Source organism: Diplotaxodon limnothrissa, linkage group LG15, assembly GCF_057381915.1.
Source record: "Diplotaxodon limnothrissa isolate DT_005_m linkage group LG15, D_limnothrissa_male_GT1.1, whole genome shotgun sequence".
Lineage (NCBI taxonomy): Eukaryota > Metazoa > Chordata > Actinopteri > Cichliformes > Cichlidae > Diplotaxodon > Diplotaxodon limnothrissa.
In genome coordinates, this window is record NC_140610.1 from 2952117 (window position 1) to 2964146 (window position 12030).

The 12030-nt window shown below is 45.2% G+C and overlaps 1 protein-coding gene across 4 annotated transcripts in view; it reads right to left on the reverse strand.

Moving 5' to 3' along the window:
• The window catches only part of nrxn3b (neurexin 3b), a 335382-nt gene that overhangs the window by 82256 nt on the left and 241096 nt on the right, over positions 1–12030 (reverse strand). For all 4 annotated transcript variants that reach the window (XM_085371806.1, XM_085371807.1, XM_085371805.1 and 1 more), the window contains one exon: positions 6075–6256. In XM_085371806.1, coding sequence (XP_085227932.1) covers positions 6075–6256 — 182 coding nt within the window. The remainder of the gene's footprint in view (positions 1–6074; positions 6257–12030) is intronic.

Here is a 12030-nt window from a genome sequence, read left to right on the forward strand (position 1 = left end):
AACGTTGGACCAGGTGTACACCAACATGGCGAATGCGTACAGAGCCCAGGCTTATCCCCACCTGGGTCTGTCAGACCATCTCTCCCTTCTGCTACACCCAATATACACACAAAAGATCAAGAGCACTGGGATTACAACCAAAACCGTGAGAACATGGCCGCAGGATGCTATTCCGATGCTTCAGGACTGTTTCCACTGCACAGACTGGGATGTATTCAAGGTGCAGGACACTGACAATCGTGTCGCATTGGATAGTTACACCTCCACTGTCTTGGACTACATCTGTTTCTGTGTGGACAATGTAACAACTTGGAAACGATTCCGTGTGTTCCCTAATAATCCACCCTGGATGACACACGGAGTTCAACAACTTATTCGAACAAGGAACAACGCTTTCAAATCCGGGGACCAGGAGGCATACAGTGCTGCCAGGGCCAACCTGAGAAGAGGCATCAAGACTGCCAAGCAGCAGCACAGGAGGCGTATCGAGGCCAGGTTTGAGAACAACACAAACCCAAGGCAGGTCTGGGAGGGCATCAGGGCTATCACGGACTACAAAAGAAGAACACCATCACCCTCAGCCGACAGTTCTACTCTGGCTGAGGATCTAAATCTCTTTTATGCCCGTTTTGACAGGGAGAACACCGACCCTGTCCTGTCCCCTCTCCCCTCAACCGACCCTGCTCCGGTCCTGAGCACTCATGAGCTGAGGCGTGTGTTCCGGAGCATTAACACCAGGAAGGCGGCCGGGCCGGATGGAGTGCTGGGCCGGGTGCTAAAAGACTGTGCTGCGGACCTGGCGGACGTCTTCACCTCTATATATAACACCTCGTTGTCCTGTTCACTGGTACCATCCTGTTTCAAAGCAGCAACCATCGTTCCCATCCCAAAACAGTCAAATGTCACATGTCTGAACGATTTCAGACCTGTGGCACTCACCCCCATTCCCGCCAAATGCCTGGAGAGACTGGTCATTAAACACATCAGAGCTGCTTTTCCACCATCCCTGGACTCGCACCAGTTTGCATACAGGGAGAACCGGTCAACCGAGGATGCGATCGCCACAGTGCTGCACACATTACTGAAGCACTTGGAACACAGGAACACCTATGCACGGCTCCTCTTTGTAGACTACAGCTCGGCTTTTAATACCATCCGGCCATACAAACTCCGTCCCAAACTCCACCAACTGGGACTTAACTCCTCTCTGTGCAACTGGATTGTGGACTTCCTCACTAACCGTAGACAGAGTGTCAGAGTGGGTAAGAACACCTCTTCCACCCTTGTGGTCAACACCGGTGCCCCTCAGGGGTGTGTTCTGAGCCCTCTGCTATACACTCTCTTCACCCATGACTGTATTTCCTCCTGCGCGTCCAATCTCATTGTTAAGTTTGCAGATGACACTACAGTGCTCGGACTTATATCCAACAATGATGAGACAAACTATAGGACAGAGGTGCAACAACTAGAGTCATGGTGCCACGACAATAACTTGGTCTTAAACACCAAAAAGACCAAGGAGATCATTGTAGATTTCCGGAAGAGGGGCCATAACAACCATCTGCCTCTCTTCATTGGCAGTGAGGCGGTGGAGAGGGTGAGCAGTTTTAAATTCTTGGGGGTAACTGTGACCGAGGACCTGTCCTGGGGCAACCATATCACCTCAGTTGTACGGAAGGCCCAACAGCGCCTCTACTACCTGAGGAGACTGCGGAGCGCACACATTCCCAGATCTCTGATGTTGAACTTCTACAACTGTGCCATCAGCAGCGTTCTGACGTATGGATTTCTAGTGTGGTTCCCCAGCTGCACCAAGGCCGATCAGCAAGCACTCCAGCGGGTGGTGAAAGAAGCTGGCAGAATTATTGGAACAAGTCTGCCAGAGATCAGTAATATCTTCCCCACTCGCTGTCTGAGGAGGGTGCACAGTATCCTGCGGGACCAACATCACCCTGCGCGCCACATTTTCCATCTGCTGCCCTCAGGGAGAAGGTACAGGTCTATACAGGCCAGAACATCCAGACTGGCCAACAGCCTGTATCCACAGGCTGTGAGGCTCCTGAACTCTCTGCCCCCCTCTCACGGACAATAACCATATCCAACTTCTTAATAGCAATGAACTGGTCTGCATTGGTGCATCATATCTTTATTCTCTTCCCCCTCCTGCCCCCCCCCCCCTTTCTTAAATAGATAACTATCATATCTGATATCATATCTCACAGTACAATAATATTGAATGGGTTGCATTGTTGTATTTTGTCATGTTTCTCAGGTCTTTGTCTGAATTTCTACGAACATTATTGCTAAGGATTGTCTTATTGCATTGGAGTCACACTGGGTTAAATATGTACACTTGGGTTTTAAGGGGTATTTATTATTTTCTTCTTTTTTTTGGGTTGTATGGAAGCCCCAAACGCAATTTCATTGTTCTTGACAATGACAATAAATAAATAAATACTAATACTAAATACTAAATGAGCTACCGGCGATTGTAAAATGTCGCACTCACCTCCCAAAATTATGCCAAATTGCTCCTCGCATTTCAAAGCAAGCACGCAGTTGTTCTTAGCGGTTAAAATGTAAACACTACAATCAGTATTTTAATTCATGATTGCCAAACAAGCCGTAAGCTAATCACGGAAAGGAGATAATGAAGAAAGCAAGAAGGGAGAGGAAGACTAAGGAGGGAGTCTGTGATTAGGTCTCACCTCAAGATGCCTGTTTTGTCTCAGTGCTCTGGGCTCTGCAGAGAAAATGCAATGTGTGCTGTTTTATCTACGCTGAAAGCAGAAGACACATGCGTTAAAATCAAGGTCAGAGAAACACTCACGCTGTTTATGATCCTTCACTTACAGTAAACTGTAAAAGTCCTGAGCCACCCCTGTTTTCTTTAGATTTTGCTTCCAAGTCTGAGTCAGACTTACTTGTAATTTTGAAGGTCTTGAGCGATAGTTAAGTTGCAGTCTTGATTTTTAGGGACTTTAATATTAGTCAGTCATAAAAACGGGTCATTCTTTCCCATTTCTGCAGCTGAATCTACCAAAATTCCTAAAGATAAAATTGGAATTTGCAGCAAGAACGTCATTCCCAAAGAGGTATTAGCTAAAAGCTCACATCTCAGCATGGTGTGCAGTTTGTCCTTAAAAATGAGGAAAATGGGCAAATGGAGGACAAAGGAAGATGTAGCAGGGCTGAAAAACTGCATCTGCTGCTTTCAGTATCTGAAAGTCATGTTCTTAAGAGAGATGAAGGACCTGAGAGATGCCTCCAGTCCTTCAGTTGATCCATCTGCTCATCGGAAACGGTGTCAGTGGAATGGTGGAAACTGAAAAGCTGGACTCAAAATCAGCAGTAACTGGTCTTATTTAATGATGAATCTAAATTTGTGGTTTAAATCATCATCAGTATGTCTGGAGGAGGTCAGGAGGGAGATACAATAGCGCGGGTCTACAGAAAAACAGTATCATCAGAGTTCACTCCATCATGCCACCTGGAAAGTACGGAGCCCCGCAGGGGACATGGGAGAAAATAAGGACGGACTTTTGCGAGATCTCGCAAAAGTTGAATTCCAACAATGGCGGCAGCTACTTAGTTGTAATATTACTCTTTCTGGGTCACAAAATACACTTTTAAGATATTTTGAGGCGTGAATGTAGTTGTAGTTGATACCTGCTCGGTTTACAAGACATCACATATTTGCAAAAGTGTTCCGACGTTTTCGGAGATCTGACACCCACCATCTCGAAGCTAACGGGAGGTCGAGACCTACTACAGCCGGGAGGAACACCGCTCTCCCGGCACATCGTGCCTCGACCTCCCGGTCGGCTTCGAAGAATGCGGCTAAAACTTTTGCGAAATCTCGCAAAAGTCCGTCTTAATTTTTTTTCTCCCATGTCCCCTGCGGGGCTCCGTAGGAAAGCATCTGATTGGCGACGGCTTCAATAAAAAACCATCAGTGTGGAACGCCATCAGTCATCGATTGGCCTCAACATTAGTGAAGCAGTGCGGGATCATAGAATAGAACAAAGAACAGCTTTGAATGTCCTTCAAGAAGCCTGGAGAACTAATCCTGAGTTCTACTTAAAGAAAAGACAAGAAAGCTGCATGAGAGCGTTCCAGCTGTGGTAAAGAATAAAGTTGGGCATACCAAATACTGACTTCTGTCCTTCGCCTTGTATTCTGCATTTCCATGGATGAAAATATGTGGCTCAAGACTTTTGCACAGTTAGAAAACTGGAGTAGAAAACTACAAAAGCTATTTTACTTTTTGTTGACCACATCCTGTCATCGAAAAGACGTTAAAGTCTGACAAGAGAGCGCGCTCCTTTGAGGAAGCGGTCTAATAAACCGTAAAGATGAAGCTACATAAATCCAGAATCGACAGGCAAAAAGCCCGTAACCTTCTCCTCCAGAGTTACTGCGAAATGAAAAACACTAACAGCAAAGATGTTATATCTGTCATTAGGAAATATTATTTAATAACAAATCTCAATTTCTAAGCATTTCTACTACACGTACACAACTCCCTGAGACAGGAGGGTCTCTGATACTCCCACAACTGCACATACGAGGAGTTCAAAGTGTGAGGCAAATGATAATCTATGCTTCCCTGTAACAACAGCAGTCGTTAGAGGTGAGATCATGCAGAGGATTATTCCTGACAACGCCGATTACCGAGCTCACAGCCGAACAAAAAGCCTCGCTTTGTTCATCGGCTTTCTGCTCTGTAATGGAGCATTTTTTTTGCCAACTATTCTATAGTTTAAGGCAACAATCATTTTTAATATTAAACAAAACCCACTTTGTTTGTACACCCTTGGCTGTCAATAAATCATCTGAAATATTTGCAGTGTTGCCCACGCGAGCAGCTAGAACCGACACTGTGTTCAGAACACGCTGCCTCTCTGAATGAACTGGTGAAGTCTCCAGTTGCTTTTCTTTCTATTAATAAATTCATTAGCGCGTTAGACTGGAGGAACGAAGACATTCATCGCCCAATGACTCGCAGCCAAATTATGCGAGATACCCTGCTTGGCTAGCTGTGCCGCCATATCTAAAAAGCAGAATTAAAAATGCATCCCTTTTCCTTCCTTTAGAGTTTCCTGCAATTACCCAATCAGTTAGAACCACGCAGGGAGGCATGTCCCACATCACCCTCGCAACCCACTCTACGTCTTTATTTTCCCTCTGCCTGTGCCACTCCACTTCCTCTCTCACCTGTGCGCACAAGGAAACACACACACGTGCACACACTCCTATCTCTCTATACTGTAAAGGCAGCTCCAAACTGCTCGTTGTTGGCCCTCATCTTTCCAGAGCAGATGGCTGCTTCTCTGCACCACATGGCCAGCACTCAGGAGATGAGGGGAGCTCTTTAAGAAGAAAAAGACTTTCAATCTGCTTTAGCAACTGTAGCTCCTCCTCATCATCGCATCTTTTTTTTTTCTTTCTTAATTTATTTGTATTTTTTTTGCGTCACCAGCTACTCGTCCCTTTTCCCGACCACACTACCTCTACATGCATTCGCTGCAGTGATTCCACACTGCATTCATCAAGCTGCTGTTGATGATTATGTAAATGCGTAATGCTTATGTAAACGAGCCAAATGCAAGGTCGCGATGTGAAAGTATTAAGATGCTGCACGGGTGCACAGTCGACTGGCTGAGAATTCCAAATCGCAGTTTCCTATGGTTCTCCAACATGTGTGTGTGTGCGTGTGTGTGTGTGTGTGTGTGTGTGTGTGTGTGTGTGTGTGTGTGTGTGTGTGTGTGTGTGTGTGTGCGCGCACAGAGGTATATATAGGTATGGAGATGCTGGGAGTTAGCCTGACTGTGGTGGAGAAGTGGGGTTATTCTGGATGAGCAAAGACTTCGAGTAGAGCAGTAAGGTTTTTTTTCCTCACTGGGTCTACATCGTGCGTATAAATCATTCGGAGCACTGTGGGATGAATTTTGCCTGAAGATTGCCACAAGGAAAGGAATGAATCGGAGGTTTGTTTGTGGTCATCACCTTGGTTGTAATGCCTTAAACACTTGAAACACACTGAATTTTGAATAGACAAGAATAATACATACAATGTGGAGCATGATGTAGTCACCCAGACGTGGGGCGCTGTCGATGCGGACCAGGATGCCATCTTTTATGGTCGTGCTGAAGCCCACGGCTAGCCGGTCCGTCCGGGTGCTTGGCCTCTCGTTATTGGGCCACGTGTATGTGATCAGACCCCCTCCTTTGCCAAAGATGTAGGTCGTGCCAGCTGTGGAAATAAAAAAACAACAACAACAGGAATTAGATTTATCGTACGATAAATAGAGGCAGATAGAAAGAGGTGAAAACTGAAATCTGTGATGTACAAACAGAGACTAACTAGACGCCAGGGAGCAGCGTGTTGTCACAAACAAGACACGTTTCTGACAAAACTGGATTAACGCTTCTTCCATTAGGGGCTAAATCTACGGTAATTCCGTTACAGCTTCCTCGCCAGGGCAACAATGTAACTGTGTCAAGTTCTATTTTAGGATTTTAATGCTATTCAGCCACCGCCACCTTTCGGGTAGAAGTCAGCTGCTCCCCTGACGCCATCTATGACCTATCCAGCTCTTAAATATAGCCCCTTCCCAGGGAATTACAGCCGGTATGGCCAGAAACGGATAAGTCTCCCAATCCTCATGTATTATACATGAAACCTGCAACCAAAGAACAAAGGTTGGCCCAAGAAAGTAGAGAAGGGGGACTGAGGGGAATCGAAGAACTTTTGTCTGGTTTAATTTGACAAATGCAGTGTTGAAAAAAAGGAGTCAGTACCAGTAGGGAATTGTATCTATCTATCTATCTATCTATATATATCTATATATATATATCTATATATATATATATAGATATATATATATATATATATATACATATATATATACATACATATATATAGATCAAGCTCGGCCCTCAGCCAGAGAATCTGTGAAAACTGTTTGTGGATTTCCTTTTTTATCATTATGTGAAACTGGCAAGAAAGACCAAAGCTATTTGTTTTCAGGGTGGGATTCAGTTCCAACTTTTGAATATTCCCTGAGGTGAGTTTGAATTAAAGCGTTGATTCCCTGAGCCGCTTAGCCGTCTCGTCCGCATTTAGCCAAAGATAATCGGGAGATCTGAGGCATTAGACCTGCAGCAGATAGTCTAGTAGGTGAATCAATATGGGAGAAAACCGGTTCCTGTGGCCTAAGGAGAGCAGAAAGCGTGTGGCCCACCTCAGAGGGCTACGCTGGATTCCTAATGAAGTCTCGGAGTTCTGGCATCAATGTATTAATTCATTTTTTGCTGCCTCCATCAACTCTCGGCTTCCCTTTCTTCCGCATCACCTCCCGCCCCTCGCCATTTCTCTTTTCCATTCACTTCCTCTGCAAGTCACCTGAACATCTGTTTGGCCGTGTGATGGGTGCCCAGCTGTCTCGCTGTTTCCCCAATGAAGCGGCCAACAATCTGCTCTGTGGTCTATAATACCCTGGGGACTCCAAGAACATATGGATGAGAGGGACTAAAAAAGAGGGAGAGACTCTAGTGACCAGATGAGCGTCTCTATTTGCCTTCAGGCACACAAACAGGTCTGTATTTTACACAACTCAGGCGCCAGCACTGCAAACCACCAGCGAAGGTCGTCCGTGCACCGAGCCTCGAATAATCCGCCTCATTCCGTATAGCTAATAATCATAAACGGACGGTTTTAACGCAGATATTTTTATTTTTCCTGAACAGAAGTGATAAAATCATTCAGCTTCTGTCAGAGACTTTACTGCAGATGAAACTACTGAGCATATCACCTGCCTCAAATAGCATATTTCACCCATTGCAGTGCATCAGAAAACAAGCCCCTGATGCTACGAGAGGCGGCAGACAGCAGCCTGCAGCCAGGTTGCACCCGATCTGGCTGCACTGTCTCATCGCCTCAAAGTTTCTTCTTGCCAAAAGAGTTCGGGCAGACTAGGGATCAGTTTCCCCGGCAAACGAGCAAACTTCGCCTATCTCATCTAGCACACACTCGTTTTTTTTGGAGGGGATGACGATGATGAGCAGCAAAGATACAAGCACCCCGGGGAGCCAATTATCACATTGAGGAGATTTGCTTAGTGTTTCAAGAAGACAATGTTCAGCATGAAGTACACACAGGCTGCCACACGCACAACGGGCTGACGCACACACACACAGAGCGGGCGGGCTGACGGAGACATAAATGCACATCGTGATGCAGTCTAAAAGTGTGCAAACACGTGCGCATTCGCACAAACACTGGGAACATGATGCCTTCTCACATTTTCAGTCACACAAGTGGGTGATTATCTGCACAAGTACAGAGAAGAGAAAGAACCCGAGATCGCCGAGATGTAGCACATTTCCCTAACAACCTGCCGGGGCCCAGACTGCACCAGCTGCATTTCCACACGCAGAGGAAGTCCACTGCATATCAACAGCCTATGCATGCAAGAGTACTGGGAATGGCATCATTTCTGATACTCATATGAAGGGAAAAAAAAGATTTGTGTGACTGTTACGCAGCTGAAAAGAGAGAATGCACATGCCAGGCTACATTTCCAAGGTCAAGACTTTGATTTGAATAATTTCACTGAAGCTAGAGCTGCTGGGACTTTCCATTTAAGTGTGGATGTACTGAGCACCAATATAAATTTCAGCAGCTTTGCAAAGAGACTAATTAGAGGGCGGAGGGGTAAGCGATGGCGTGTTATAACATTTCTAGCATATTTTCACACTCATGCTCTCAGATATCTTTACTAAAACGTCCTCGGACATTTACCTGTCCTGCAAACTGTTAAGGAACAATAATCTTCAATGTTTTTTCGTTTCTGGGTCTCTGTTTTTGGGAAAGTTGTCTGAGTGCAATGAAAATGTTGATTTCTTATATTCACTTCAGCCAGCAAGCATTTTAAGACCGATCAAAACACCAAAGTGAGGGTCAGGTGCACCGATTTTCGCCTTGATTTTCTTGGTAACAATGCAACAAAGATTTTGAGACAGCATCTAGGATTTTAATTCACTCGGCTGCATAAAAGAGGTGATGAGCAGGCTAATTTGTTCTCTGCTTCTTGGAAATGTCTGAAAGTCCTCCTCACTTCAGCGCGCTCCAACTATTCCAATGTCCCTTTCCTTTCTCCCTTGTAATTACCACAGACTATTTCTTCTGATGCTGTGCTCATTCTTGGCATTCTCTAAGAGATGAGCCATCACTTTTGGCCACAACTCCCCCCCCTCCCTCCATCAGTGCTTACAAGGTTGGAGGATTAATAAGCAATAAATAGCAGAAATGATGTGTAAAATACACACATGGGCTTTCACAGCCACGAAGCCTGGTGAAAAGCTAACTGTAGGGGAAATATCATCAAAGGAATCAAATCTACACACAGTACAGACTGTAGAGAGCGTTATTTTAGTCTATCAGAGGGGACTTTCATCTCCAGCTTTGAATAATGCAATCTTGCTATGGCCACTGGGTACTGGAGGGAGGCCATCTGAAATCTAATTGTAACACACTGGTGCTACATTGACTTGGAGATAAGAAGATCTCTGAAACAAGAAAAATGACCAATGCTGAATTTTTCAAACGATTTCTCTTTAAAGAAAACAAGCAAAAACACCCCCAAAACCTATGGAGGGAGTATAGCTGTGAAAATAAAGGCCACATACTAATGCGCTGCTCCCTAGGAGTTGTGATTCATTGCATCTGCAGCATGGCTCCGTTTAGAGACAAACTGTAGAGACTAGGTCAAAGCCTTGGCCTCTATTTCACAGAGGTCCCCTGAGGCGTGGAAGAGCAGACAGAAGGTCAGGACACCTGTCTGCAGGACAGAGCTATGTTCTGTCCTTCAAAACTAAAGGGATGAAGGGAGAAAAGGGAGGAGGACACAGGATTTTCACACAGAGCCAGAAATCACTGCAGGTCACTGCTTTCAATGCACCTGACCAGTGTGGGGAGAAATGAGGGGAATACGCTGGAATTCTCAATTCCCTGTTTCAACCTCAACAAGAGAATTTTGCTCTGGCTCCACTCTGTCTGTCTTCTACATGCACATATGAACTTCAGCAGCCAGCAATGATATCTGGAAAGGAGCAAAAGGAGCGGAGCAGCTGCCGTGATGCATGTCGGTTATATTGGTTGTATTCAGACTTCACACCATGCTGCGATAAAACCCTCTATTTAGAGGCAGCAAACCTACAGTAAAAGCCAGGGCGAGGTGCTAGTCGAGCTTTTTTCTCTCTCAGATTAAGTTGGATGGAGTACTGGGAGTGTGTGTGTGTGCTGCATGCATGTGTGTTAGACACCACTAAGAGGAAGGTGGCACTACCAGCTACCCACAAGGCACACACAACTGCAGCGGGTAAATGCTCTAAACTCCAACTCTTTGTGCAAGCGTGCACACATGCACGCTCAGAGTCATTTGCATAGACCAGTGTGAGTCTTAAAGCATGCACACACACACATGCGCACATCTGCAAGTGCACACATTTTCTCTCCTTTCTCCTTGCTGTGTGTGTGTGTCTTGTTTATGTGCTTTTATGTTTTTCCCCTTGTTATCTCTTGGGCTTTCTGCAGCACTGGCACCCGAGGGGATGGAGAAAGAAGACAAACACGGTTTGATGTGGTCGAATTTTCTGCCATCGGAGAACGAAGAAAAGAAAGCGGAGCTCAAAAAAAAAAAAAAAAAAACATCCTGGAAGTGAGATGCAAAATGTAATTGCCTCCTCAATCATGTTCAAAAGAACTCTATCATTACAATACTTTCCCCTGCTGTGCTTCATACATAGGGAATTATTAGGCTTGCTGTCCTTCACACAGTGACAATAAAGAATCATTGGCAGAGGAATCAAATTGTGAGATACTGAGCTGTGTAATCACTGGGATTTATCTCCATTTTACAACCTCTTATCATTTCATAATTCATATTTCCAACTGTTGCCTCTCCCCTCTGGGATAGAGTGAGAGGAGGACTAATGATTGAACGTTCTCCTTCTCCCCGCCGCTCCTCAATCAGCTGCCAGAAGTAAGCTTAGAGGAAACAGCTAAAATGCTTTACAGCGATACCTATGTGTGTGTGTGTGTGTTGTTGTGCTTTAAAGGACTTCTGTGGCGGCCGGTGTGTGCGTGTTTGCATGTGTCTCTGCTGTCATCACACACGGTGGCCATGTGTCCCATCTCTCAAGAGCAATGCCGAACAAAAAAAATGCAGAACATGATGGATGAAGGGCGGTGTGTCGTGAAGAACGGCTACGTAAAGGAAACAGGCAGCCTCGAATGATTTACACTGTCTGTTTCCCCGTTATAATAAGCTGTAGCATTACCGCACTATATGGATTCACGCGCCAAAAACCAGGGGTAATGGAAGCAGGGAAAAGCTAAAACTAGACACAGAATGGACTGAGCATATATAGCACAAAGTGGTTTTACCCGCGCAGCCAGAGCTGTATTATGATGCATGTGCAAACAGCAAGCTGTAAAGACCCACAAAGCGTTGGGATTGTGACAAACAAAAGATGTAAGGTTTCCACCATATTTTGCTTATAGCAATATCGCTCTTTAAAACTCTAATAATTCAGACTAATTAAACTTTATGTGTGCTGCGTGTTCTGGGCTCTGCTATGGACAGGGAGGACGGCTTTTGTGTGTATTCTTAAAGAAACGTACATAAATGTCAAAAAAGCTGGCTGAAAAAATATGAAGCACCAGTACAAACGGCGATAATGGCCTACAGAGTTATTTCCCAGTGTACACAGTACGTACAGAGCATTGTACAGCTTGCTCTGCATTGTATAACATTTTGTCAGAGTCATATTCTAACTTTATGAGCCAGGCTAAACTGACAAATGCAGCGCAGTGAGTCCAAGGTTTAGGCAGCTTCTGCTTGAGCTGCGAAGTTGCACCAGCAGCCAAGATGATAAAGTCTGAGCCGCTGGGCAGCAGCTCCACAGTCAAAACTACAGTTATAGTACTACACTTGCCCAAAAAACGCCAAGGGAAACTGAGGC